Below are 26,944 nucleotides of genomic sequence, written 5' to 3'. Positions count from 1 at the left end.
GGGTTGATCTCCTTTAAGATTATCTTATTTACTTAAGGTGCTTTCAAGTGTCTTTTTCAGAGTTTCTTCTGCTCACAATAGAAATCTTGTTCCTCATTTTATACAAATCTCTCACTGGTTAAATGAAAGTTACCTGAACATTATTTTTGTTCTTGCTCATTGAAACACATTTGCATTTTTGGTCTGCCTCCACAACTAAGCTATTGCACCACTGCTTTTGCTTGATGTGATCCTGCAAGTTGAAAAAAAAACTAAATATGTTTCTTATTGTGAGTACCATCTCCATGGAATGTCCTTAATCTTTAATTTTATTTTAAGATTGAAAGAAAATCATGAATGAAGACGTGGCTGGTGGGCTGGGGGAGTTGGAGATTTTTAAACATTAACACTAAAATGTCTACTATGAAAAATATGCATATGTTTGTAATAATGATGAATTCCTACTTATTTTATGAACCAATAGCTGAACTAGAAATTTGGTAACACTATGACTTCCTTAATAGGTGTTCAGAAATTCCTGAGAGAGACAGTACAGAAATGCAGCCAGAATGGGTTTGTACAGACAATCGCGGGGCGGCGGAGATACCTGCCAGCAATTACAGAGTTAAACCCTTACAAGAAGGCTCAGGTATTCTGAGAAACAGTTTGTGAACATGCGGAAGCCTAGCTGAGGATAATCAGCTGTCCATGCTTCCTTTTTCGCTCTCAGTGTTTTTGGCTTGGTGTTAAATGACCGTTGCCTGTTCGTTTTACTAAGATGTTTAGTTTGCAAACACAGACTGTTTTTTTCCACTTCAGGTGTGTGTTGGACAACCTTCATATTGTAAGGTTTGTCATGAACTAAAATGCCTTTTCTTCACATTGCAAGAACAGCAGTGCTACAGTGTTTCGCCTGACAATTCTCAATAGCCCATAAGAATGTATTTCACCAAAACACCAGTATTATGGAAGGCTAGTGAATATTTTCAGATATGGAGACATATCATATTGCACATGTGCATGCATGGTGGTCACACATTGACTTATAAATGATGTGGCCACAGTTCATAAAACAATTAAATTCTCTTGTGGGTACACAGAAGGTTGTCTGAAATGCAGCATGTGCACTTAACTTACCATGCTCCGCTCTTTGCCTTTGAGAGGGAATGATCCAGCCCAGAGGTTTGCTAAATCAAAAACTCATATCATGTTTAATAACATATGTCCAGACTTCTTATTTCTGTGAGACTATGGCTAAGATAGATGGTGTTAGGGTGTGCACACAGCTGCAAACTATCCATTTTTTCCCTAAATGGTCATGTGAGTGTTTCAACACTCCTCATGTTTGAATGTTTTGTGTTAGCTGTCGTGCCCACACATGCGCAAGAGCAGGCCTCCAGAAGAGAGCACAAGTGTCTTGCTGGGTCAGGCCAGGCTCCATCTCGTTCAGTGTTCTGTTCACACTGTGGCCACCTAATTGCACCTTTAGAATTTTCTTTTTTAAAAGTCACACACATTTTGGACTCCCTTTCTCCCTGCAAAGAATGATAACTAAGTTTTTTTCATGGAAACTTTCTTCTCATTGTTCTGAGCTTATTAACGTTGACTTTCTTAATATCCAAGGTATGCATTTGGCTATGCTCAGCTTTTGCTTTTCATAGAATCAAAAATTAAGTATGGCATGGTCACGTCCCCTCGAAGTTCCCCGAAGAGCCATTTTATCCACAAGAATCACCCCTGTTCGTTAGAGTCAAGTCAAAGATCGCCGATCCTCTCATTCCTTCTTCTACTTTCTGTAGGAGCAAATTGTTGATGTTGTTATTTCATGTACCACTCATTTAGCTCAAGAGTTCTCAGAATGGTGTCCAAACAAGGATAAAAACCATATCAAAACATAATATAAATAACTTTGATGTCAATAGGACATCAAGATCATCCATCAAAATGCAAACATCATAACGATTAACAATAAATAATAATACAGCATGCAAAAATAACAACTAATCCAGGGTATACCAATGACAATATAAATAAAAACCAGTGCAAAATTAAGTAATCATATTTAACAATTAAAATACTGGAAAAATGAAAAGGTTTTGACCTGAAACCAGGTATAAAGGGTTAGCAACACAGGTCAGCAACTTCTACGAGGATCTCCTGCTTGGCAAAACACTTGGAGTGCTTTTCTTTGCTTTGCTTTGCTTTTTTCCCAGCCTGAGCAGCAGATGCAGCATGCTGGGGGGCTGCCAGACCGGCTTAGGGGGCCAGTTCTTGACTGTGAGTGGCACAGTGCTTCAGGTGGCAGAAGCTAGGGATGTATGGATTTTTCCACTCGCATTTTGCAGATCACCTTTCACGCTCTCTTCCACTCATTAATGGAATTGCATTTGTTTCTGTTTCCTGAACTCACTTTTGTGCATCCCCAGACTACAGGCACTGCCCTTTAGGGGGCGTGTGTCCCTGTCTAGGCCCCCCGCTGGTCAGACATTCCACCCACCAAGAGTCCCTCCGTCTTATCTGGACTGAGTTTCAATTTATTGGCCCTCATGCAGTCTATTACTGAGCTCAGGTAAAGGTTCAGATCGGAAACTGCCTCACCTGCATGCACAAACATACACATGCACACACAATATTAATCATCAGCTGTAAGGAATCCCAGTACCTGGTTGAGATCCCATTATGCACAGCCAAGTGCCTGAGAGCAGAGGAAGGCCTTAACCTGGCCATGTTGGTGCCAGGCAAGCTCTGCTAGGGAGGTCGCTCCAGGCGTGATCCTCTCCCTTGGTGCTCTGTCAGGTGTGGCAGTCCCAAGCCATGCAGTGCTTTATACAGTAAAAGCAGCACACTGAATTATGCTTAGAAATGTACAGGCTGCCAGTGCAGGTGGTCCAGAATTGGTGCCACATGTTTGGACCTTCCAGTGCCTGTTATCAATCTGTCTTCCACATTTTGCAGTAGTTCCGCTTTCTGAACCATTGTCAAAAGCAGCCCCACGTAGAGCACATTGCAATAATTTAACTTGGAGGCTATCAGCATGGGTCATCTATGAATTATATTATTTTGCAATTAGTTTGACTTCAAAATTTATTTATAATGAATAGGAATATAGTGTTCTGAAAGACTTTGTTCTCTGCTTCACTGTACCAATTCATCCTGGTTTGAATGCAGAGAATGACTAGGAAATTCTGGTTTGCAAAAATCAAATTATTATTTAAATCTGCTTTCAAAAATAAAAAAGTATCTTGTGTGGCTCATTCCTAATTCCAACGTTTCTGATTATTTAAAATTACACTTCTGATGCCTTTGACAGATCAACTTAGTCTGTGCTTTTGTGACTTTCAGGCGGAAAGGCAGGCTGTGAACACTGTTGTCCAGGGTTCTGCAGCAGATATTGTCAAAACAGCTACAGTGAATATTCAGAAGGAACTAGAAGCTTTGCCTTCAGCAGTAAAATCTTTTGGACACTTGGAGAATATATTTCAGAAAGGATGGACAGGTAAGTGTTCCTCTCTGGCTTTATACAGAATAATGTTGTTGTTGTTAGTTGCGAAGTCGGGTCTGACCCATCACAACCGCACAGACAAGATTCATCCAGGCCTTCCTGTCCTCCACCGTCCCCCGGAGTCCACTCAAGCTCACACTGACTGCTTCAGTGACTCCATCCAGCCACCTCGTCCTCTGCTGTCCCCTTCTTCTTTTGCCCTCAATTGTTCCCATCATTAGACTCTTCTCCAGTGAGTCCTTCCTTCTCATTAGGTGGCCAAAGTATTTGAGGTTCATCTGCAGTATCTGGCCTTCTAAAAAGCAGTCAGGGATGATCTCTAAGACTGACTGGTTTGATCTCCTTGCAGTCCAAAGGACTTGGAGGAGTCTTCTCCAGCACCACAATTCAAAGGGCTCAATTCTTTGGTGCTCGGCCTTCCTTATGGTCCAGCTTTCACAGCCATACATTGCAACTGGGAAAACCATAACCTTGACTATACGCACTTTTGTCGGCAGGGTGATATAAGTAAGCTGTCTAGATTTGCCATAGCTTTCCTCCCAAGGAGCAAGCGTCTTTTAATTTCTTGGCTGCAGTCCTCATCTGGTGATCTTGGAGCCCAGGAAAATAAAATCTGTCACTACCTCCATTTCTTCCCCATCTATTTGCCAGGAAGTGATAGGACCGGATGCCATGATGTTAGTTTTCTTAATGTTGAGTTTCAAGCCAACTTTTGCACTCTCTTCTTTCACCCGCATCAAGAGGCTCTTTAGTTCCTCTTTACTTTCTGCCATTGGAGTGGTAACATCTGCATATCTGAGGTTGTTGATATTTCTCCCGGCAATCTTATTTCCAACTTTTGATTCGTCTAACCCCGCTTTTTTCATGATATGCTCTGCATTTAAGTTAAATAGACAGGGTGACAGTATACAGCCTTGTCAAACTCCTTTCCAAATTTTGAACCAATCAGTGGTCCCATGTTTAGTTCTCACTGCTGCTTCTTTACCTGCATATAGGTTTCTCAAGAGACAAATAAGATGGTCTGGTACTCCCATCATTTTAAGAACTTGGCATAATTTGTTGTGATCCACACAATCAAAGGCTTTAGCATATGAAGTCAATGAAGCAGAAGTAGATGTTTTTCTGGAACTCCCTAGTTTTCTCCATGATCCAGCATATGTTGGCAATCTGATCTCTAGTTCCTCTCCCTCTTCGAAATCCTGCCTGTACTTCTGGTAGTTCTCGGTCCACATACTGCTGGAGCCTAGCTTGTAGGATTTTGAGCATCACTTTGCTAGCATGTGAAATGAGTGCAATGGTGCAGTAGTTTGAACATTCTTTGGCATTGCCCTTCTTTGGGATGGGAATGTAAACTGACCTTTTCCAATCCTGTGGCCACTGCTGAGTTTTCCAAATTTGCTGGCATATTGAGTGTAGCACTTTTACTGCATCATCTTTTAGGATTTTGAATAGCTCAGCTGGAATACTGTCATCTCCACTAGCTTTGTTGTTACTAAGACTTCCTAAGGCCCATTTGACTTCACATTCCATGATGTCTGGCTCGAGGTCAGTGGCCACCCCATTGTGGTTATCAGGGACATTAAGCTCTTTCTTGTATAGTTCCTCTGTGTAATCTTGCCACCTCTTCTTAATCTCTTCTGCCTCTGTTAGGTCCCTGCCATTTTTGTCTTTTATCATGCCCATCTTTGCATGATCAGCTGCGAGGCCCTGTAAATTCTCACCCATTGCTGAGAGACCATTTTGCTAAAGTTAGCTGAGATAACTGGAGCTTCTCCCTTCCCGTCCTTCCTCGGAGGAAAGGGGGCTAGCTTGTGACAGTCTCTGAAGCAAGGCTAGAGAGGGCCCTTCAGCTTTCCATTTGGGACCAACAATGCTGAAGGTGTCCAAGTAACAAGTGGTCTGGAGCACCATTTGCCACATCAGGATCCCTGTGACCAAAGGGACATCTTTCTTTTGCCTGTTTATTGATGCTCTACACCAGTCTTTCATCACTGTGTGTATTCAGTAAACTCTGACACAGCTGTTTTTCTTTCCAGGCATTCTCAAATCTGAGCTGACGTGCTTTGACTGGAGTAAAAACTCCAGCAAGTGGAGAAGCCAGCAGCTTTCCAGGCCAGATATCCCCACGCATGGCCTGAGTGTGCTGACCATTAGAAAGTTTTGCCTGATGTTCCATTGCGATCTGTCTTGCTGTACCTGCAGCTGATGCAAAGCCCAACTTTGTGTCCCACAGTCTTGGGCAACAGAAAGCAGCTCGCAGCACTCTCCTGTGATCCTTTAGGTGCCTCTTCTGAAGGCTAAACCTATCTAAGCCTTTCAGTCTTTCCTCATAGCACTTAGTTTCTAGTCCCCTGAGCATCTTTGCTGCCATTTTCCAAATTCATTCCACTTCACCTGCATACTTCTTGATGTGTGATGTCCATCATTGGATACAATCTGAGGTCTGACTCATGCAGAGTATAGTGGAACTATTACTCCCCATGATTTAGATGCAACCTAACATTGCATTTGCCAGTTTTCTGCAGCCGCATAACTTTGCTGACTCACGTTCAGCTCTTGATCAGCTATAACTCCAAGATCCTTTTAAAATGTACTGGTTTAAGTCAAGTATTCCCCAAGTTATAGCTATGAGTTTGATTTTTCTTTCCTCAATAAAGAATTTTGCACCTGACTCTGCTAAATTCCATTCTGCTTGTTCTGTCCAGTTCTCTCACCTGTCAACATGATTTTACATTTTTATTGTTTTCTTTTATTAGTCATCCCTCCCAGTTCTGTCACCTGCAGATCCGATAAGCACTCCTTCCACTGCTTTCTCCAAGTCATTCTCATCAATGTTGAAGAGAACAGACGCAGGACTGAGCTCTGCAGCTCCTCTCGCAATACCTCTCCCCAGTTTGACAAAGATCCGATGGTGGACATGCCTCTCAAGGCAGCTGTATTGTCTAGTGCTGCCATTCCACCCACATTGAACTAGCTCTCTGATCACAATATCATGGGGCACTTTCTCAAATAACTTGCTGAAATGAATATGCAGTATTCCCATAATTTATCAAGGAAGTTACCCCAGTTGAAAAATGGAACAAGGTCAGTCTACCATTCTCCAGGATTTCTCAGAGATAACAGAGGTTCTGGCTGATCATCCACTAGCTATTTCAACAGCCTAGGAAACAATTCATCTGGACCAGAAGCTTGGAACATATTTAAAATATTTAGATATTTGCTGACCATCTCGGTGTCTCAAGGTGCAATCCTACCCTTACACCATGTTAGTAACATATTCCAGATTGGCCACCAATTCTCTTATGGGAAAAAACTGAACCAAAATAGATGCTGAGAGTGCCACTGTTTCTTTGTCCCCTGTCAGCATCCTGGTCACTCAACCCAGGATGGTTCTGAGAACCTTGAAGCAGATAAAGAACAGAGTCCTGTGAATGAGGAGCTTTAATGCACAGGTCCCTACATTATTTGATAAAAGTGACTGAGGGTCAGAGTGTTCACAGAATTACATATTTGTCAAGAAAAGGGGAATTTTATTTAAATTCCTCTAGTTTCAGGACAGGGTATTTCTGTCTCCTATGTATACCGTCTGTAATGTCGGCAATATGAACCAACAATATAAAGCAGAAGAACCTGCACAGTAGAAACGGGAAGAGCACCCCAGGATCTCCTGTCTTTTTCCTTGCAATGTTCTTATTGTCCAGAAAAGCAAGTGGTGGGTGGAATGAACTTCTACTTTTGCCAAGAACAGAAGTTTTGGGAAAGAAATTTCCTTCTCAAGAAGGAAGGCAACTATCTTGGGGGACCTCATCTCTTATGGGACCTGGGAAGCCATGCCCATTATTGAACCAGATCAGAAGGGGCGTCTCCCATCATTCCCTAGATGATTTTCTGCCTTGGCCCAATGTTGCTTGATTTCAGCCAGCAAAACAAGCCAAAGGGGATGTGCTTGAGGATTCCATACAGGTAATTTAATTGTTTCCAGCACACCATTATTACCTTACCAAGTCCCTAGAGACAGATATAAGAGAGTTTCCTTCTCAGCCAAGCCCTTTTCTCTTGCTAATATGAATGATGGTGGAAGACAAAATACCACCCTGTCTCTGATAGTCCCATGGAACAAGTATGTTTGAGGAACTCCATGAAGAGAATCCCAGCAAACGTTGATGACAGCTTTCAATGCCTCGTCTTGGAGAAAACAAAGGAACTTGACCATTATAGTTGGATGGCTTACTGATTCTATTTCTTATGCATAAAGCCTTCCAGAAATAGAAATCATCAGTTACACTCTTAGTGATAATGAATTTCTGATCAAACTAGAACAGAGTTCCTTGGACCAGTTGAAGCCTTTCATCTCATGGCCCTTCTTATACTAAGTAGCTATACAGGTTCAAGAAACAATTACAGAGGTATAAACCATATATGAACTCAGATCTAGCTGCCATCCTGCTTCTTTCCAGTCTCCACAAAGTAAAGCAGACCCTCTGAGAAAACCAACCAGAACTAACTCATTGCCCCAAGATGCCCATGATTTTCATTGTGTGAGTCTCTTGGTTTCCAAACTGTGGTTCTTTCTAGAATCTTCTGATCTCTTCCCTCATAACAATTTAACAAGTTTTTTATTTTTGAGGGAACTGGCGTGTGGAGCAGCTCTGATGACAAGATGCTTCAGTCAGCCTGGATTGGAGACCCTTTCATTAATTATCAAGAGCTGTTCAGAAAATGCTGCTATTCTTTGTTTTTTAGTCCTACAGTAGTCATACAACCATTAATGCGATATGTGTGTATATCATAACCATTCATTTGATTTTTGTATGAAGATGTTTAAAGAGGCATTGCTTATGCTTTGTTCTTTCTAGAAAAATCAGAAAGGGCAGAAAAGAAGCATCTGATATATCCCAAACATGGAGGGTTCTTTATACTCCAGCTGCATGATGAACTTCTATATGAGGTTGCAAAAGACAGCATGATGCAGGTATATAGGGATGGAGTTTTGTTTGTTCACCAGTATGGACTACAGTGAATATTACAGAAGTTTGATGTTATAATAGTATGTTGTTCAGGCTTGTTGCTGGACTGCAGTCCACAGTGGTGCCCTGGGGTATTCGTAGAACCCAGCCTTTCTTGAGTAGCTGGAAATGCAGAGAAGTGTTGAAAAGCTGGAGTGCACTGAGAAGTGTCAATTCAACACTTACAAGTACTAGCATCTTATTGGAAAGGGTGGGGGGATCCTGTCCCTTGCATACTTTTGCCCCCTCCCCTTGGTATTTTTCAGTTGAAAATCCATTAATTGATCCATGGCAACAATCTTGTCTTGTCAGTTTTCATGTATGTTACCTACTCCACTTTGCTATTCCCTTTGGCAAATGAAACATCCCATGAAATTAACCAGACAAGATTACACAGCCATAAAAGCCCTCTTGGACAGACCATCAAAAACAGTTAAACTGTGAACACATTTGTGCAATTTTCTGGAACGAAAACACACAAACTGCTTTTTTGCTGGTGAACTGCTTCAGCATCAGTGGAGGGGTTTTCACTGGCAGTGGCATGGGTGAAATCGCGGGATGTGGTGGTGGGTTCACCGCTCTTATGAGAGATTTGCTAGTCAAAACCTGTAATCCATGCTGCAGCTCCTCTCCTGGGTTCGGGTGACTATTTAATGACCCCTAGAACAAGCCATGGATTATCAGACTATGGGAAGTTGGTTTGCATGACGCAACAACGCATCATGGGTAGCTAACCATTGCAGGTTATGCTGTCAGGCAATCCAGGTCCACATGCTGAGGTTTACATTGTCACTTCTCATTTTACACAGAACTTGTGTTCAGAGCTAGGGTCAGGATGAACCGAAACCAGGGATGGAATCCATCCCTCTAAGCATTTGCTGGCTTACTTATGTGTTTGGGTTGGTCTTCCAAAGTGAGCTAAGCCAAGAGGACATCTGTAAACATTTGTGGACCCTTCGTTAAACAACTGGCAACCTTCTTCTGCATCAGCCCAAACAGCTGGCCGGAGGTGGTACAGAAGAGGGATGCTGCTAGCAATCATGCAGGGCTTCCTTCTTGCAGAGCCTCTTGTGACCAGCTTTCTTCAGCACCTTGTAATACCCCTTTAGCAAGTCTGAATAATTGTTCCCCCCACCTTCTGCATCACGCTTCTTCAGAAGTTTCTTCAAATGTGTAATGAGTAGCAAATCCTACATACATGATAATCTGAACTACACCGTGTGACCCTTGTTGCTCTGTGCTGATACTGATTCTTCCATGTCCGTGTGTCTGTCGATTTTTTTTTTTAGGTTGCACAGATAGTTAAACATGAGATGGAAAATTCGGTAAAACTTTCAGTGAAACTCTTGGTAAAAGTCAAAGTTGGAACTAGCTGGGGAGACTTGCAAGAGTTGGACTTGTAAACATGAAATAGACCTTTGCCTTTTGCAACCAACAACTTGGAAATTTATGGTTTAAAGGTGATCCTGCACTTGATTTCTCAGATCCATTTTAACCTCTAAATGAAATAACTGAAGCATATTTAAGAGGTCACACTGCAACTCGAAATTATATTGATGGGTTTAAACTTTTAAAGCAATGTATAAAAATTAATTCTACTGAAATATTAATAACATGAAAGCCTAGGAATTCATTATTTAACTGGCTTGTTAGCAACATTCCAAGCACTTAAAATTAATGACAGTTTGTTGATTTTTTAAACATTTCAGTCTGGGTGCATTCACATTCAATAATAAGGCAGAATTTTAAAGAATTCAAATTTATTGCCTCCAATTGGCTCCTCCCACAAGTGACTAAACAAAGTGCAGACCTGCTTTCCATGTATTGCTTGTCCTGAAAGGTGGACCAGGAGCTCTGAGTTCTTTGCTCAGCCATGGTTTGTTCCAGATTCATGATTCTGGCTTGCCTGGGGACAACCACAGGTGGAACTTCTCGATACCCGTTAGACAATGTGTTCCAGCAGGCTGACTTGCTCTTTCAGAGCCTGAGTCGTGATGTGCAAATGTGGTTGGCGCATGAGGCAGCCATAGCTCAGGTTTTTGAGAGCTAAGTATTTTGGGAATTGGACATACATGTATATGACCCTAATCACATGTTGCACAATATGCACAGTGGAGGGTGCAGTACATGGTTGATGAGTGCAAGATTTCTGGAAGGTTTATGTCTGAAAGAGCCGCTGGGTGAGGTATTTTGATTAAAAAGATGATCTTGTAGTAAAAATCTTTTTGTCCTAATGGGTTGAAAGTCTGCCTCTTCTATGTCTGTACAATTCATTCATTTTGTTTACTTCCTTTGAAGAAAGGAACCTTATCTTTCTTGTTTTCATTTTCAATCTTGTGTGGTGCATCTTGCAATTCTGTGGGTTTCCTCTTAGCTTTTTAATCAACAAATTGTTTGCTTTGTAAATTATCATAAGAGAATATAATGTATTATTATATTTATAATAAACAGATTTTCTTCTTTAGAGACTTGTTTGAAAAAATGAGAACAACACACTGCCTCACAGAAGAAATAATAATATAAATAAGCTATGTATTTGACTTTTTTACTTTGATTATGAAACATGAATCATCTTTCTTGAATCCACTCAAATAATTTTTAGGAAATGTCCACATTGGCGCTTCCTGTAGTTCAGTTTCTAGCTTGAAATGTAAATGTTGGCTCAAGATCCTGAACAAGAGGTTCTGTGATACTTCTGTCAAGTTAATTTTTCTCCCAGCAGCTGAAGTATTGTTTGGCATCCCCTTCCAGGTCTCAAAAACACCAAATCTATACAGCTTATGACTCAGCTACCTAGAGGAGCATCTGTCCCCATGACACTGTGTCCAGACATTGTCTTCTCTTGATGTGCCCCTTTAGACAATTCCACAGTTGAGGGAGAAGAGTTTACTGAGAGAAGGCATTTTCAGCCACATGTGGCTTAAAGAGACAGAGCAGAGACCACAAAGGAAGTCACCCCCGGGAGTCTGTTCAAAGTTAATGTATGTGTCTATTCTCACTTTATTCTGCATCAAAATTTTAAAATACAGACATCACAGAGGAATACCCTGTAACCTTAACACAGATGAGAAGATTAACCATATGATTCCCTACAACATTGCTTACCCCAACAAGCAGACCCTTCCATTCATAATTATAGTAATTATAATAAATGATAAGTATTAAGAATCCATAATTATGCTCATAATTACTTTCATAATTGTGCTTACCATGGAGTTTGCCTTCTTCACATTCGCTGAGAACTGGGCCAACCTTTTTCTCAAGCTGTCCACCACTTCCCCAAGATTCCATTCTTGCTCAACCACTGCTAGTTCAGATCCCATCAGTGTATACTTGAAGTTGGGATATTTTGCCCCAGCATGCATTACATAACACTTGCTTACATTGAAGTGCATTTGCCAATTCGATGATGTGCATTCTCCCAGCTTGGAGAGATCCCCTTGCAGAACCTCACAATCCCTTTTGGTATTGACCACCCTAAAAAGCTTAGTGTCATTAGCAAACGTGACCACTTCACTACTCGCTCCTAATTCCAGATCATTTATCAATAGGTTAGAAAGCATTCGTCCTTATACAGAACACTGTGGGACTCCACTGGTTAGACCTCTGCACAGCTGCTATGCCATGGGTCCACATTTCTTTGAACTGTCCAGTAGGGCTGTGATGATCCTCCTCGAACCCAGCTCTCTTCTGTTTGTTGGACTTCTTCTAATGCTTGGACCTGGCTTTGGAAGTGAGCCGAGCCAAAAGGAAGTTCACAAACACTTGCAGAACTCCTGTTGTGCAACCTTCTTCTGTAGCACAAACAAAGCCTCACATCATGTGCATGAAAGAGGGATGCTGCTTGTGCACTGTTTGCAGAGGTTTATTTCTGGATAGTTGCCCATGTAAACACTCAGTCAGACTCAGAAGAAAGCAGACAGGAGTCCAGGGAGCCAAGCCAAGGGAATCTGATGGATTCCCACCATCAATATGGATTCCTAACACACGCCTACAATCCAATGGAACCCTGAGAACTTTTGCCACATTGTTCACTGCCACGTCAGCTCTCATTGATGTATATGTGAAGCTGGATTTTTTTTCTGAATGCATGTCACTTTACACATTTACTTACGTGGAACCATCATCTTCATCAGCTTCCATCATTGCCCATCATCCAGTTGATAGGATTGTTCTGGGACACTTTGCAATCCTGTTTTGAAGGAAAGCACACTAGACACTGGAGGCAGGAAAGCACATACAGTGACCTCCAAGGGTGCCTGCAAACCTCTCCAGTCTCTGTCCCTCCAAAGAATATAAATTAAAAACCTGGACCTCCCCTTGACTTCCCCACCAGACTCCTGTTAGCTGTCCCTCTTTGCTCGCTCTGTTGGTTCCCTCCCTGGGAGCTTGGTTGCTTGTGTGCAATGGTCCATAGATCAGCTGGGGCAGCTTCCTCTGATCTGCTCAGTTAGGAGTCAGGAACCAGAACTGACTTCTTTGCCTCAGTGGTTCCGCCTGCCTTCCAGTCTCTAGCCTATTTCTCTCCAAGACTACCACTCTTTAGCTCACTTCTGACTAGCTAGGCACTCACAGCAGCCATTCTTCTTCATTTTGTGGTGGTGCCCACAGCAGCGTCTCAGATTTCCAAATGTGAGAACGGTATGCTTTACAGGTCCTGCAGTAAAGCATAGTATGGTGATATTTGAAAATGCTTGGGAACACTTTCAGCTGGAAGAGGGTAAATCACCAGCTCACTTCTACCAAGAAAAACTGTATTTCTGTTTCTGTAAAATGACTAGATTTTCTTGCAATAGTGTGGGCTATAGTTTTTACTAGCTGTGTTTTCCAGTAGTGATACTGAGGAAAGCAACTATGATGCCTAAAATTCCAGCAAAGAGTATCTATTCTTATGACCCCAAATCTATTATTAGGCCAGTTCAACCATCAATTTAACTTGTCAACCATTTAATTCAACTCTTCCTCAGACAAAGTATTTTCGAAAAAGCAGGGAAGAGTGTAAAAATGGCTTTTGAAAGACAGCTCAGGAAACAGCACATAAAGCAGTATAATTTGGCCACAGGTTTAATGTTGCTTTATTTTTCTACTAATGAAATGAACAATTGTTTTCAAACTAAGGTTGTCTTCAGAAATGCAGTGTCAAAGGTGAGAAATGCAGATCATCTTCTGTGAAGAGCAACATGCTTGAACATTTTTCCTCTTCATTACATCATGGAACTTAAAAATAAATCCCTTTTCCTCAATCACAGCATGCTTTGCTTTTGTCTTTGTTATATAAGAAATAAATTAATCATGCAAAGTTTTAATCAGTTTAACTATGTTAACAATCTAGTTTGTACATGATATTTTAAACAGCAACAGTCCTTCCCACAGTTCTTTCCTAAGGCCATTTAAATATTACCTGCTAAAGATGATAGTTCATTTGGAAAAGATTAATTGTAGATTGAGTGCAAAGATTCACCAGTCTCCAAAAACTTTTTTCTTCTCCTTGAAAGAGGAAAACCAGTTTAAGCAGGAAGAACTCTTTCTGTCTTTTTCACTGAGCCTTGAGAATACAGCCTAGTCCTTTGACTTCTGTTTGCTGTACACTTATATGTTGTTTCATGATTACAAATCAAAATTGATACCATTTCTTGTCCTTGTACTTCAGCATTACCTGCAAGGGTAAAAGACAGCATGTTTCAAGAGGCACAAAAATGCTTAAGGTGTTTACTGACCGTTTGCTGCACAGTCCAGTATGTACCCATATTTAGAGTCATTTGGTGGCTGCCATTGGCTGCTTGTGGTCAGTATTCGTTTCTGATTTGCAGACAGGACAGACTTTTCCTAGAAAGTCTCCAAATACTGGTGTGGCAGTCAAGGAGTTCTTGACCCAGAAGGAAGGTAGACAAGATCTGGAATGATCTGCATTAGCAAAGGTGTAAAATTCGGAACAAGGGTATATAATCTTAGGCCAAGGATGTAAGACCAAGACCTGCCTTCAGGGATGCCCTGGAAGGGTCATTGTTGAAAAGGTAAAATCCAGCAGGTACCCTTTTCTCAATCACTTCAGATATTTGGATATTTTGGGATATTTTCCCCCATTTTCAAGAGTTAAAAGTCTTTCCAGAGTCTCTCAGGGACGATAGGATTCTTTGGCGTTCTTCCTCTGAGGCAATCCGTCTCCACCACCTCTCAAGAGGAACCAAGCTGCCTGCGTTACCAAGGCATTAAAAACTTGGAGGGTACGAGTATGGAGGAGATCTGACAGGAGGCATTCAGCCTCTGCCTGATGAACTCAGAGGCCTGTGTGATGGAAAAACAAAATAGAACAACAGAAGGCAGAGAGGCAAAAATTGCCTCTATTGATCCTTCTGCTCTGCTACCAGCAGCCTGACAGGGTGCTGGATACTAAGAAGCCCCCCAGAAGCTTCTGTACAAAGGAGGAATTCACAGGCTTGTACCCTCAGGCTGGTATTTTGGCCTCCCTCATTGCTGAGAGCTGCTCTAATTTTACCCTCAGTCTGAAAGAGTCTCTGCATGCTTGCCGTGGCATTTTGTGGCACCACAGGTGTGGCCAGAAGAGCAAAGGAGCAGCAAATGGAACAGACCTGGGTAACAAACATGTTTGGGACAAACTTTGCTCACAACTGTGGTTGTACTTCATATCGAAGGAACCCTATTGGAAAATAGCTATATATGAAACCTCCCCAGGCTTGATGGCATCCCAAAGTGTTGGACTAACTCTTACTGATGATGATATCACTGTGCCCTTTTTGATGGAGAGCTCTTGAAAAGATTACACGTTACTTGTGGAGAATTTCATGAAGTCCCAGTGGGTTGCTATGGAACATCAAAAAGAATCTTTAAAAATGAGGGAAGTGTTTAAAAAATTAGGAGACCTAGGCCAAGATCATCCACACCTTTGTTCTATTCCTGATCACTATGTATGAGTGTGAAAGCTGTCCAGTGAAGAAAGCTGACAGGGAGAACGTTGGTGTGTTCAAAACATGGTGCTGGAGGAGCACCTTGTAAATACCCTAGACAGACAGACAAACAAGTGGACCCAGATCAAAACCAGCCAGAGCTTCTCCTGGAAGCAAAAACGACAAAACTCAGGTATACTTTGGCACATCATGAGAAGGCAAAACTCCCTGGAGAAAGTCGAGGGCAGAATAAAGAGGGGAAGACCAAATAGGAGATGGATTGACTCCGTAAAGGAAGCCACAGCCTAGAATTTATGAGAGCAGAGCTGTTATGGTTAGGGCATTGGAGGGCTGACATTCGAAGGGTTGCCATAAGTCAGAGGCGACTTGATGGCACATAATAGCAACAAGGCAAATAATACTGGCTGCTCAGAAACCACATAGTAGGATTTTTTTTTAAGCACTTTAAAATAGATGGACCCAAATAGGGTCTAGGGATAATATGCTCTGCCCTGGGTTTGAGGGCCTTCTGGATTTATTGAAAGCAGGAGACACCAAAATGAAGTTGGAAAAGAAAGGCAAGGCATTTAGAATGAAGAGGAGTTTAGGCAGCTTAATCAGGACCTCTGTAAGAAGAATCACGGGAAAGAAGCTAATTGTGATAGTAATGTTGGGCACAGTAGAATTAATGAGCCAAAGTATTTGGAATGTGGGGAGGGGATTTAAGAAAAAGGGCAGTGCTGTAAGAATCGATGGGGGAAAGAATTTGAATGGCAAATGCGAGAAAGAAATATAGAACAGAGCTGTAATTGTTGTGAACAGCTCGGAGAAATTCAAAAACATCATAAATCCTGGCTGAAGCATGAAACTTGTATAACACTTAGAACAGCAGTTTCCCCAACCTGGTGCCCTCCAAGTATTTTACTCCCCTCGCCCCAGGTAGCTTGACCGATGGTCAGAAATGCTGGGAGGTCCTGTCACAATGTGAAGGACCTACTGGATTCAACCTGAATAGGTTGCACTTTTTAGGAAGATTAGGAAGGAAGAGAGAAAGGGCAAAGCCTGAGAGAGTTCTGCAAAAAAGCTGCTTGTTTAACTGAAGCATAAAAATGTGTCTCTAAAGCAGAGTATCTGATTCTGTAAGGTACAGTCCACCAAGTCTGAAACAGTTATTGCCCAAAATTGTATCAGGTTGGTTGGATGCTGCTGCGGTAGAGTGTACGCCAACTGAGACCACTCCTGTGCCCTTCTTCTGCTGAGCCCCACTGGAAATCAGTGGGAGTCGGTTGTGAGTAGACAATGGACAGAACACTTCATCTGTCTGCTATCTCTTCTTGTACACCATCTTAAGGCTGTGGCTAAATACAAAGTCAAACACTTGCTCAATATTTTGTAGCATTTTGAATTGTCCAACTATGGCCTGGGGGATTTTCTAAGGGGCTTCCTTTGTTTCTTCAGATGCTTTCTGAGTATCTTGGGCTGCCTAGATTCCCTCTGCCCTTGGTCGGTAAGATGAAATTCTTTGTGAAAAAGGTTCCCTTGAAAAACCGATTGCCCTCTTTTCTGTTTCCTCCTCTCCCCTTCCCTTGTGTGTCTTTCATTTGTAAGATGGATGGCAGGGCTGGCCTCTCACTTATCATCATGAACTGCTTTGGGAGACAAAAGTTGTCTGAAAATCAAGATGAAAGCTCAGTAGATAAATAAAAAATCCATTACATAAATAAAATAATACTGAAGTGGGCTCTACCACACACAGGTTTGTGCCACAATAAACTCCATGACATAATAAACTTCTGGACATGGATGAAGAACAGATTCATGCCGACACCCACCTCATGTGCATGCTTGGAGAAAGCTTCTGCGCTTGCCATCATTCTTGCGGTCTTCTCATCCAGTTCTCCCAGCTTCTGTCCCCTCTCGTCAAGAGCGAGGCGGGCACGAGCCAGATCTCCAATCGCTCCCCCTGCAGCTCCTTTCATGCTTTCAACTCCCCCTGGCCCAGGGATGTGCTGAGCAAGACTGCGAGATGCTTTTCCTGCTGTAGCCTCACCAACTGGAAATGGAAGCCGGAAGAGGATTAGAAGAATTTCCTCTGCCCGCCCACCCATGCGTAACAGCCGATTACCAACAGCATTTTTATATAGGTGGGACAGTCTTGCACGTTTCAAAATGTGCTTCAAAAAGGGTAGTAGCTTGACATCTTATGATCATCAATTTACTTTCAGTCTATTTTGAAAATAAACTTTCCCTATGAACTCATCAAATCTATGAGCTGTGCACCTACATAGAACCTTGTTCAGGAAACTTCTCTAGCAGGGGAATTTTGGAGAGAGTCATTTCCCACTATCCAAGCATGCATGCACCTAATGGGTTTTGGCCTATTCTCTCAGTCGTCTTTCAACCATGATTGTGGCAATCTTGTTGGAAACTTCTCTCATTGTCCATTGTTCTTATACCAAAGTAAGAGTGAACGGCTGAGGTGTTTGTGTTTTAATCTGTCACCTTTCTTCTTGTCTCTTTTTTGTCTCTTTTTTGTCTTGGAAAAGCATAGAAGGTGAAGCCCGGGTTCCTTGTCAAGGCTTTGCAAAGCAGGAAAGGTGCAACTGCCTAGACCGGCATCAAAATATCCTTCGGGAAAAATGTCCTAGATGCAGTGGACCAGTCAGGGGAAATGCCTCCTATGACACAGGCCTAGAGACCTCTGTGGCTTGCCATGGCCTTGAGGACACCGGGGTCCACTTTGTCCTCTTTAGCCCAAGATCCATGCCACACCAACCCACCCGCACCTGGGTGGCCTTTGAAGCTTTCACTGGAACACTCTCCGCATGAAGACAAAAAAGCCTTTGTGCAAAATTCCTCTACGGAATGGAAGAAGAACACTGAGGAGGAGGTGGTCAGTCCAGCCATGGATATAACGCCAAGCCTGTCTGCGTCAGGATGGAGAGCGCCTCTGACCACACTTGCTCCCCCAGTAATGGACTCACTGACTCTGGTGCATTGCCTGTCGACAGAGCCAGTACCACCAACCTGGTCAAAGCAGGATCCTGCCTGGTTGCGTCTATGCCACAAGGCTAACTCCGACCTGGGCTCTGATTCTGGCACCAGGTCACACACTCACTGAGCTACGGAGTCGGCCTTCCTGTGTGGTCCCCAAACATTCAATTGGAGAGGAACTCTTGCCTCAGGGTCCTCCACTTAATGTCAGAGGGATTGCGAGGCCAGGTGGCTCAGATCCCATTTTCCACACTTGGATTTGGACAGACGCTCTGCTTAGGACTTACTGCCCTACTAGTATGGCTACAACTATGAGGAACTATGACGCTGGTGTAGGGACGGAGGAGGAGGAATATTATCCGGATGATCCTCGCTACCCTAAAGCTGTTCCTCTGGACTGGGGCCAATGCATTCTGCCAGACCAAGGCTTGTTGCTTGGAGGCTTCTCTGCCTGTGCCCCAGCTGCAGCCAGCACGCACCACAATGTCACCAACACTCCCCTTGGTTTTGACTGGCAGGACCACTTTTGCCTCTTCCATCCATGCCTCCATTGCTGGAATCAGCAGCTGCATCGCCAGCACTATCACTTTATCAGGGATAGGTTAGCTGCAGTTTTCCATGCTCTGGGCACCACTCTGATGGATTACTGCTGCCTTTGGAAAATCGTCTGGAAACTTCAGCTAGTCCAACGCAGGGCAGCAAGAGTGTTAATGAGACTGGCCAACACGATCATATTAGGCCAGCACTCCCCCATCTGCATGGGCTGTCTTTCCATGTCTGGGCCCGTTCAAAGTGCTAGTCCTTCTGAAGGAGCCCCTGCCAGGGGAAGTCAGGTAGGCAGCTGCTGGGAAGGGGGCCTTTTCTGTTGTGGCAGCATGTTAGACATAACGGAGTTGGAAACAAGTCTGCCAGCATCTACTTATACAGATCTATGGTGCAATCACACTTAACTGCTGTGTATGGTTCTGGTTGGTGCACCTAAATGATCGAGGAGCTGCTGGAATGAGTCCTCCATGAGGCACTTTGCAACATCTGGGGTTGTGGAGCCTAGAAAGGTGCCTCAGGACCACATGACGTGGTAAAGGAAGTGGGGAGACCTTTGCTGTGTAGTGCACTATGGAATTCATGTCCACAAGATGCAGTGATGGCTGGCAATTAGGGTTGCTTTCAAAAGGGAACAAATTCATGGAGGATAAAGGTATCGGTGGCTGCTAGTCCTGATGGCTGCATGTTGCCCTCAGCATCACGAACAGGAGACTGGTGGACCTCAGTTGCTAGGCAATTTGGGCAGGAGCTGTTGTATTCATGTCCTATTTGGGGGGCGGGGAGGGTCTGGTGCACAGCTGGGAAACCAGTGTCTGTGTGCAGTGCTGGACTAGGTGGACCGCTGGACTGATCCGGCAGGGTTCTTCTTACAGGTCTTTTCAAGGCTGCCTTTGGCAATCTCAAGGAGCTGAGGAAATAGGTAGGAACCTGTTAGGGACATGCATACAAAGATGAGGTGGGTTCTCTTCAAAAATTCTTCAACCACAGTGAGGCTCCATGCAGGCATGAAGCCATTATGTGTGAATGCACAGATGAGCACTCCACGAACTACAGTTATAAATAACAACCTGTCTTTCCCCCAGTTTCATGTCTGACCTAATGCACATGATGTGATGTCAAAATGACGCACACTTACAGAGCTCTTCTCTGTCGAGCGTTCCACCAGTCCCACCAAACAGACCTTTCAGAAAGCCTCTGTACTGAGCCTCGGGGGTTTCCACGGGAGTGAACAATTCCCCAAGCATGTCCTGGCCAAAAACAAAGCAAAGCAAAACACTCCTAAGCAGAGCCACAGAGCAGAAAGCAAGCAAGTCACAAGGGCCATCTTTTACTTTAACACATTTCAGTACCGAATCCCTCTTTTCCTCCTTCCCTTTTTGATTGCCTTTTATTTATTGATGCATACTTCAAAAACCACAATACCATAATGCAATGAGGACTGACTTTCCAAAAGTATTTTTCCCTTCAAGTATAAGCCACTGGGCTGGAGGTGGCGTGCCATCTTTTTTAAAACTGAAATAATAAAGCATCATTTGTTTGGCACTGTAAATGGATGGTGGCCCACAGGGATGCCATCAGTAAAACCTCCATTTTGTTTCAGAAAACACACACACACACACACACACACACACACACACACACACACACACACAAGGCCCTCTGCAACTTGCTAGGTAAGACATCTCCAGGGGTGAACAGTTAGACATTTCTTCTGGATGCAGGGGATTTTTCAGAAAATGCCACTCACCGAGGCTGCAGCTTTAAATTTAGACCATTAGAGCAGAAAATGGTACAGAGACCTTGTGGCTAGCTAGTCCTTTTACCCATCCATCATCCAACGAATAACAAACAGGGATGGGTAGCTAGCAGCTCCGTTTCAACAACCACCGCTCCCCTTTTGGGGGGCAGGGGTGATACAGACAACAGTGGCATCATGGACCCCGTAGTGGAGGAGAGGGATTGTGCCTACATGTCTCATCTGTGTGTAATCAGCAGGAGCTGGCAGCAGGCTCTGTGTTCTATATACCTGCATGAGCAGAAGGTTAATCGCCACTGAGAATTTGCATGGTTCCTGTACATTCAGGAGTTCCTGATTCCAAGGACAGACTTCAAAGGATCTGCTGAATTAGCAGAGTCAAGGCAGGAGAGCAGATCTAATCCCATTTCCCTTCCTTGTGTTCACTGAACATGTGATCATAAGATGAGAATAGGGTTTCAGTGCTAGAGAAGGCAAAACTCATTTTCTCCATGAGCAATAAGAAACAGGGTGCCTCGGCAAGTATTTCTGCCTCTGCAGCATTGTTCAAACTTAATACAGGACTAATTTAACTAGAAAAAATTCAATAATTTTTTGATTATAAAGAATTTGCGGTGTAAAGAAGGAAGCATTTTGTGGTTGCATTCTCAGAACTGGGTGTCCAAGTCATATTTTGGACTGTTCCTCAGAATACAGATAGGAAATCTGTTTCTGCTGAACAGTTTCTGAAGGGGAACTCCATGGTTCTGAACCATATAACAGCTCTCACAACCTGCCTGTCAGTGTTTCAAGACTCACCTGAAGATTATCGAACATTTCCTGACTGTAGTTCAGTCGCTGGACTTCTGTGGGAGAACCAAGATACAAAGCTTGTCCTTCATTGGTAAAACAAAAGGTCCTGGCAATCCTCATGTTTGTTACAGGCAAATGATTAACATCTAGCAATGTACGGAGGCTGGGTAAACTAAAAAGAAACAGGCATATTTTATACACTGGAACTGAATTACGGCATTGCACGCAGCACACATTTTCAGTTGCACCCTGCAAGCTGTTTCAATGCAATTTGAACACACGCAAAAGGCATACAGCTGTCTGTCTGTACACTTGGTTGGGAAGCTGATCCTCGGGAAGCATTAAGACTTGTGTCTGAGTATTTGGTAAAGCTACTGAGCATCTGACTGTTCCATTCAACTTCTGTGGTAAGCCTGAGGTAAAATCCTACATTTTGGCAGGATCCATGAATTGGGCAAGGAGCTGGGCTGGGACACGGAAGCCCTACCTCTGCTCCCTGAACAAATTAATCTCAGCAACTCCCCACTAGCCTCTGAAGTTTCACCAGGCATTGTCCAAATTTTTTGAGGTCTCCCTCCATAGCCATGACAATTACACAAGCAAACAACAGCAACAAATAATCCAGATCTTTTTCTGATACGCATACTTTCCCAAAGAAGCCCCGAGAGACTACCATGGCTCTAATGAAGCAACTTATTGGGAAGGCCAATGGCAGTCTGCCTGCCAGGATCCAATAACTCAGACATTGCACAGAAAGTATAACCTTGGATGCTGTGGGTGGTAGCACCTCTCCGCCACACCTTGGCACCACCACCGAGGCCCTTATATTGAGTCAGACCACCGACCCATCTAGCCAACTGGATGCCCAGGGAACTGGTTTTTTATTCCTGTCTAGAGAGTCAGATGGTTACAGGGTCATAGAATCATAGAATAATAAAGCTGGAAGGAGCCAGAAGGTTGGTGGGTAGATTCAGATTTAAGCTGGTTTGTGCTGAAAGAAATAGATTTCTCTAATCCCACCTTCCCCTGGTAGTCCTTCCAGCTCTTCAGATGCTGAGTGCATCTCTCTCTCTCTCTCTCTCTCTCTCTCTGTGTGTGTGTGTGTGGGGGGGGGGGGAGATTCTCCCAAACTGGCCAGCGGCACCTTCTATTAGTGCATCCCTTCCTTTGCAGAAGGTCCCTCCCTTCCAGGACCAGGCCTGGGACTTGAGATCTCAGAACTGGACCATGGAAAGAGCACGATTTCCTCCACTGAGCTACAGCCCATTAATCTGGGACTAAGCAGTCACTCAGAGAACCGGGTAACTATTTAGGACTTGGAAACATTTTAAACAAACCCAGAAACAAATTCATAATGCACATTTACAGGTGGAATAAGATACTCCAATGTTCCAAGGACTCAATAGCATTTTGCACCAGACTGTTTTCAAAGGGATGCATCTTCTCCAGTCAAGGTTCTAGCTAGCAAAGCAGTGAGAGCTGACAGGAAACACTCTTCATCATGGCCACCACAGGGAAAAGCAACAGGAGTGCCCTCTCATTGGGAGGGTAGCATGGCAGCCACCGAAGCCCCTTTAGCCAGCACACTGAGGACACCTTGAAAGCAAATCTCCCAGCAGGGGTGGTGGTAGAAGAGGGTGAAGCTCCACAGAATCATTGCAGACCACTGCCTGCCCAGCCCTTCCTCATAAAGTATCCCAGAATGCTACCACAGTAATCAGGTAAGAAAACTGGCCTCAAAAAACCCTGAGAGGAGTAGGAGGACCAGCAGAGCTGCATTCCCCCAGCTGGGTCAGCGGAAAAAGTCCACATTTGCTCACCCAAACAGTCAAGTTCACCTAGGAACACTTGAAGCCAACGTGCCCCCACTTGCTGAATGCATTGGCTGGAAGGGCAATTTGGCACTTGGCAGTACATATTAGGCATGCTAGGAACCAGAGTTTTTAAAAATGAGAACGTAAAATGAAAATACTCTTGCCTATTTCCAAGGTTTCCAAACTACTATACCACTCCTCAGCTGAGATGTTAATTGCCTTACAGACCCAGCCAGGGAGACAGTCTAGCAGCTCCAACTGGCTGCAACATGACTAGCTGGAGCCCTGTCAATGACCCCCTCTGATTCTAGTCTAAAATGCCATCATTTATTTTGGAAGCAATTGCAAATGCATCTGCAAGATACTTAGTAAATTGGTCAAAATTTAGGGTAAGGGTACCAAAGATCGGAGCTAACTACCTGCTAACCACCTCAAACAGCAACAGTGGTTCACTCTGAGCGGACATGATAGCAGTAAAGAAAAAAGCCTTCTCTGCCAGAGATTGGCATTGGAAATGAGCCGGTAGGGTAATAAGATGGGTTTCATGTCAGCTATTGACTTTGGCCATCTTCTTAAATGTCTTGTTGACCTGAGATCTATACAGAACCAAGGAGCTGGCTAGGTTCTTCTCTGTAGTCTCACTAACAAATATGGGCTATGTGCCTTTGAGAACTGAACAGCCATCCCAGTGTTTCAGAGCTGTGCAGAAGTTTAAGTGTCATGAGCGGAGCCAGCTGGAGCTGGGGGTCAGACTAGATGGCCCGGGAGGACCCTTCTGACTCCCTCTGTTTCTACATTCCATGTCTCTAAGTGGCCCTCAGCTTGTCACTGCCCATGCCCCAGCATGTGGCCTCCACCTCCCACTCAGTTCCTTTATGGCTCGCGCAGCAATGAGTAGCATTGGCAAGATGCTCTGTGGTTTTCATGGCTTGTGAAAAGGACTACTCCTCTGTTCTTCCAGGACTCTTGGGCAAAATATTTCCTTCTATCCCTCACTTTAGTCAAAAAGTTCATTCCCTTCCCTGCAGGGGAGCAGCATATGGGCTCTGAGGCCTTCACTAAGTGCACCTGCTGCAGTGGGAAAACATCAGCACTAATGGCAACTCTCTGTGGTTCCTTTGTCTGAAAGCAGAGCATGAAGCAGACTCTTGCTCCACATCCAGGCCTCCAGAAAACAGCACCAATGAAGCATCAACCCAAAGGCTGCAGACTGCGGCAGAGAACCAGTCCAGTCATACTGCCTCTTCTTCACTTGTGTCCTACCAGGGCCAACTCACTCCTCTATTGAAGGCTAGCTCTGCCTTCAATAGAGGAGACTATGGGACGGGGACAGGCGGACTGGCCCTCAGCTCAGACTTGCCTCAGGCAGCAGCTGTATCTGCCACTTGGTGGGGAAGGCCTTTCTAGTCTCCACACATGAAACTCCAGATCAGTAATGGCAAACCTTTTAGAGAGTAAGTGACCAAACTGCAACCCAAAACACACTTATTTATCAAAACGTGCCAAAACTAACATTAAATGTGAAAACTGAGGTTGTAGTTCAGAAAAAACAACTCAAAGCCAGTCCCAGCAAATATATATACTTGGAAGTGCAATGAGAGAAAGCTCAGACACGTTCCGGCCAATGAGTCGCAGCTCGAGACGTCATAACCAGGCACGGCTACTCCTTCCCAAGGACGGTCATTGCCCATAACTGCGTTGTTAACCGATGATCGGCTGCTTTGGCGATGCTGACCCGAATTGGCTCGCAGACCGACGGAGAGAGCATTGCGTGCTCGATGTGGCACATGTGCCATAGGATCACCATGACTGCCCTGACCCTACCCTGGGGCATACCTGTAACACTAACAAAGGGGTTATGCCAGGACCCCTCATTTTTCAAACCCTTACCCTACCCTGGTGCACACCCGAACCCGAATATAGGGGTAAAGTTCCATTGAAAATAATGGGATTTTCAAAAAACCGTCCTAAAATTGATTTTTTTGCACAGCTCAACATTTCTGCCCATTCTAAAAAAATATCAACCATCAAAATAATGCCAGGACCCCCATTTTACTAACCATAACCTTAGCCTGGTGCACACCCTAACCATAATATAGGCGTAATATACCATCGAAAATAATGGGATTTTTAAAAAACTGTCCCAGAGTTGCTTTTTCTAAGCAGCTCAACATTTCTGCCAATTCTAAATAAATTCCAAACATCAAAATCATGCCAGGACACCTCATTCTTCTAACCCTAACCCTACCCTGGTGCACACCCTAACCCTAATATAGGGGAAATATACCATCGAAAAAAATGGGATTTTGAAAAATTTGTCCTTGAGTTGCTTTTAATACACAGCTCAACATTTCTGACAATTCTAAAAAAATTCCAAAATCATGCCTGGACCCCTCGTTTTTCTAAACCTAACCCTACCCTGGTGCACACCCTAACCCTAATATAGGGGTAATACAACATTGAAAATACTTGAATTTTGAAAGAGCCATCCTTGAGTTGCCTTTTATGCACAGCTCAACATGTCTGCCCATCCTAAACACATACCAAATTTCAAAATCATGCCAGGACACGTCGTTCTTCTAACCCTAACCCTACCCTGGTGCACACCCTAAGCCTGTGCCTTTTTGTAATTTTTGTAGTATGTTTTTATTTAAATAAAAAATTTCAACCTAATATAGGAATAATATACCATTGTCAATAATGGGATTTTGAAACAGCCATCCTTGAGTTGCTTTTACTGCACAGCTCGACATTTCTGACCAGTCTAAACAAATTCGAACCACCAAAATAATGCCAGGACTCCCCGTTTTACTAACCCTAACCATACCCTGGTGCACACCCGAACCCTAATATAGGAGTAATATACCATCAAAAATAATGGGATTTTGAAAAATCCGTCCCTGTGTTACTTTTTCTGCACAGCTCAACATTTCTGCCAATTCTAAACAAATTCCAATCATCAAAATCATACCAGGACACCTCGTTCTTCTGACCCTACCCTGGTGCACACCCTAACCCTAATATAGGCGTAATATACCACCAAACATAATGGTATTTTGAAAAATTCGTCCTTGAGTTCCTTTTTATGCACAGCTCAACATTTCTGCCAATTCTAAACGAATTCCAAGCATCAAAATCATGCCAAAACACCATGTTCTTCTAATCCTAACCCTAGCCTGGTGCACACCCTAAGGACGAGCAGCTTAAGATAGCTCCCATGGAAACAGACCAAGAGGGGGAGGGTGGGAATGAGCAGAAGGTAGAGGAGGTGAAAATTCTGGGGATTTACTATTCCATAGCCAAGGAAGGGTGGAAGAGGGACTGGTTTGCTTGGATTCAAAAGTTTAAGGAGAAAATTGGGATGTGGAGGAAGTGGCAACTGCCCGTGTATCAAAAGGCGGTTTACGTACGCACGTACGTGTTGCCGGTAGCGCATAACATAGCAGTGGTCTGCCCCACTCCGGGAGCCGTGATGAACGAACTGGAGAAGGAGCTCTTCAAATTCCTCTGGGGAATGGCCACCTTTCCTCTGGCGAGGGCGGTGGCCTATAGACAGATAGACCAGGTGGGTTTGGACATCCCGGCTCTCCGTCTGAGGATGTTCACCACCTTCCTGAGTTACAACTTCAGTAAATACGCTCAATGGGAGG

General features: G+C 43.7%; 2 protein-coding genes across 2 annotated transcripts in view; one reads left to right on the top strand and one right to left on the bottom strand.

Annotated features, from left to right (window-relative positions):
- POLQ (DNA polymerase theta) overlaps positions 1 to 9,890 on the top strand; it is a 63,334-nt gene extending 53,444 nt beyond the window's left edge. Inside the window, exons 27-30 of the mRNA XM_044449653.1 lie at positions 504 to 628; positions 3,322 to 3,475; positions 8,338 to 8,453; positions 9,777 to 9,890. Coding sequence (XP_044305588.1) covers positions 504 to 628; positions 3,322 to 3,475; positions 8,338 to 8,453; positions 9,777 to 9,890 — 509 coding nt within the window. The remainder of the gene's footprint in view (positions 1 to 503; positions 629 to 3,321; positions 3,476 to 8,337; positions 8,454 to 9,776) is intronic.
- A 4,211-nt stretch (positions 9,891 to 14,101) lies between these two features.
- STXBP5L (syntaxin binding protein 5L) overlaps positions 14,102 to 26,944 on the bottom strand; it is a 109,086-nt gene continuing 96,243 nt past the window's right edge. The window contains exons 23-26 of the mRNA XM_044449686.1: positions 21,487 to 21,652; positions 20,068 to 20,179; positions 17,225 to 17,445; positions 14,102 to 14,143 (exon numbers count right to left, since the gene is read on the bottom strand). Of these exons, the coding sequence (XP_044305621.1) occupies positions 14,102 to 14,143; positions 17,225 to 17,445; positions 20,068 to 20,179; positions 21,487 to 21,652 (541 nt within the window). The remainder of the gene's footprint in view (positions 14,144 to 17,224; positions 17,446 to 20,067; positions 20,180 to 21,486; positions 21,653 to 26,944) is intronic.

Source organism: Varanus komodoensis, unplaced genomic scaffold, assembly GCF_004798865.1.
Source record: "Varanus komodoensis strain SLA01 unplaced genomic scaffold, ASM479886v1 scaffold60, whole genome shotgun sequence".
Lineage (NCBI taxonomy): Eukaryota > Metazoa > Chordata > Lepidosauria > Squamata > Varanidae > Varanus > Varanus komodoensis.
The sequence above is the reverse complement of the archived record's forward strand: the minus strand, read 5'-3'. Positions and strand labels throughout refer to the sequence as shown.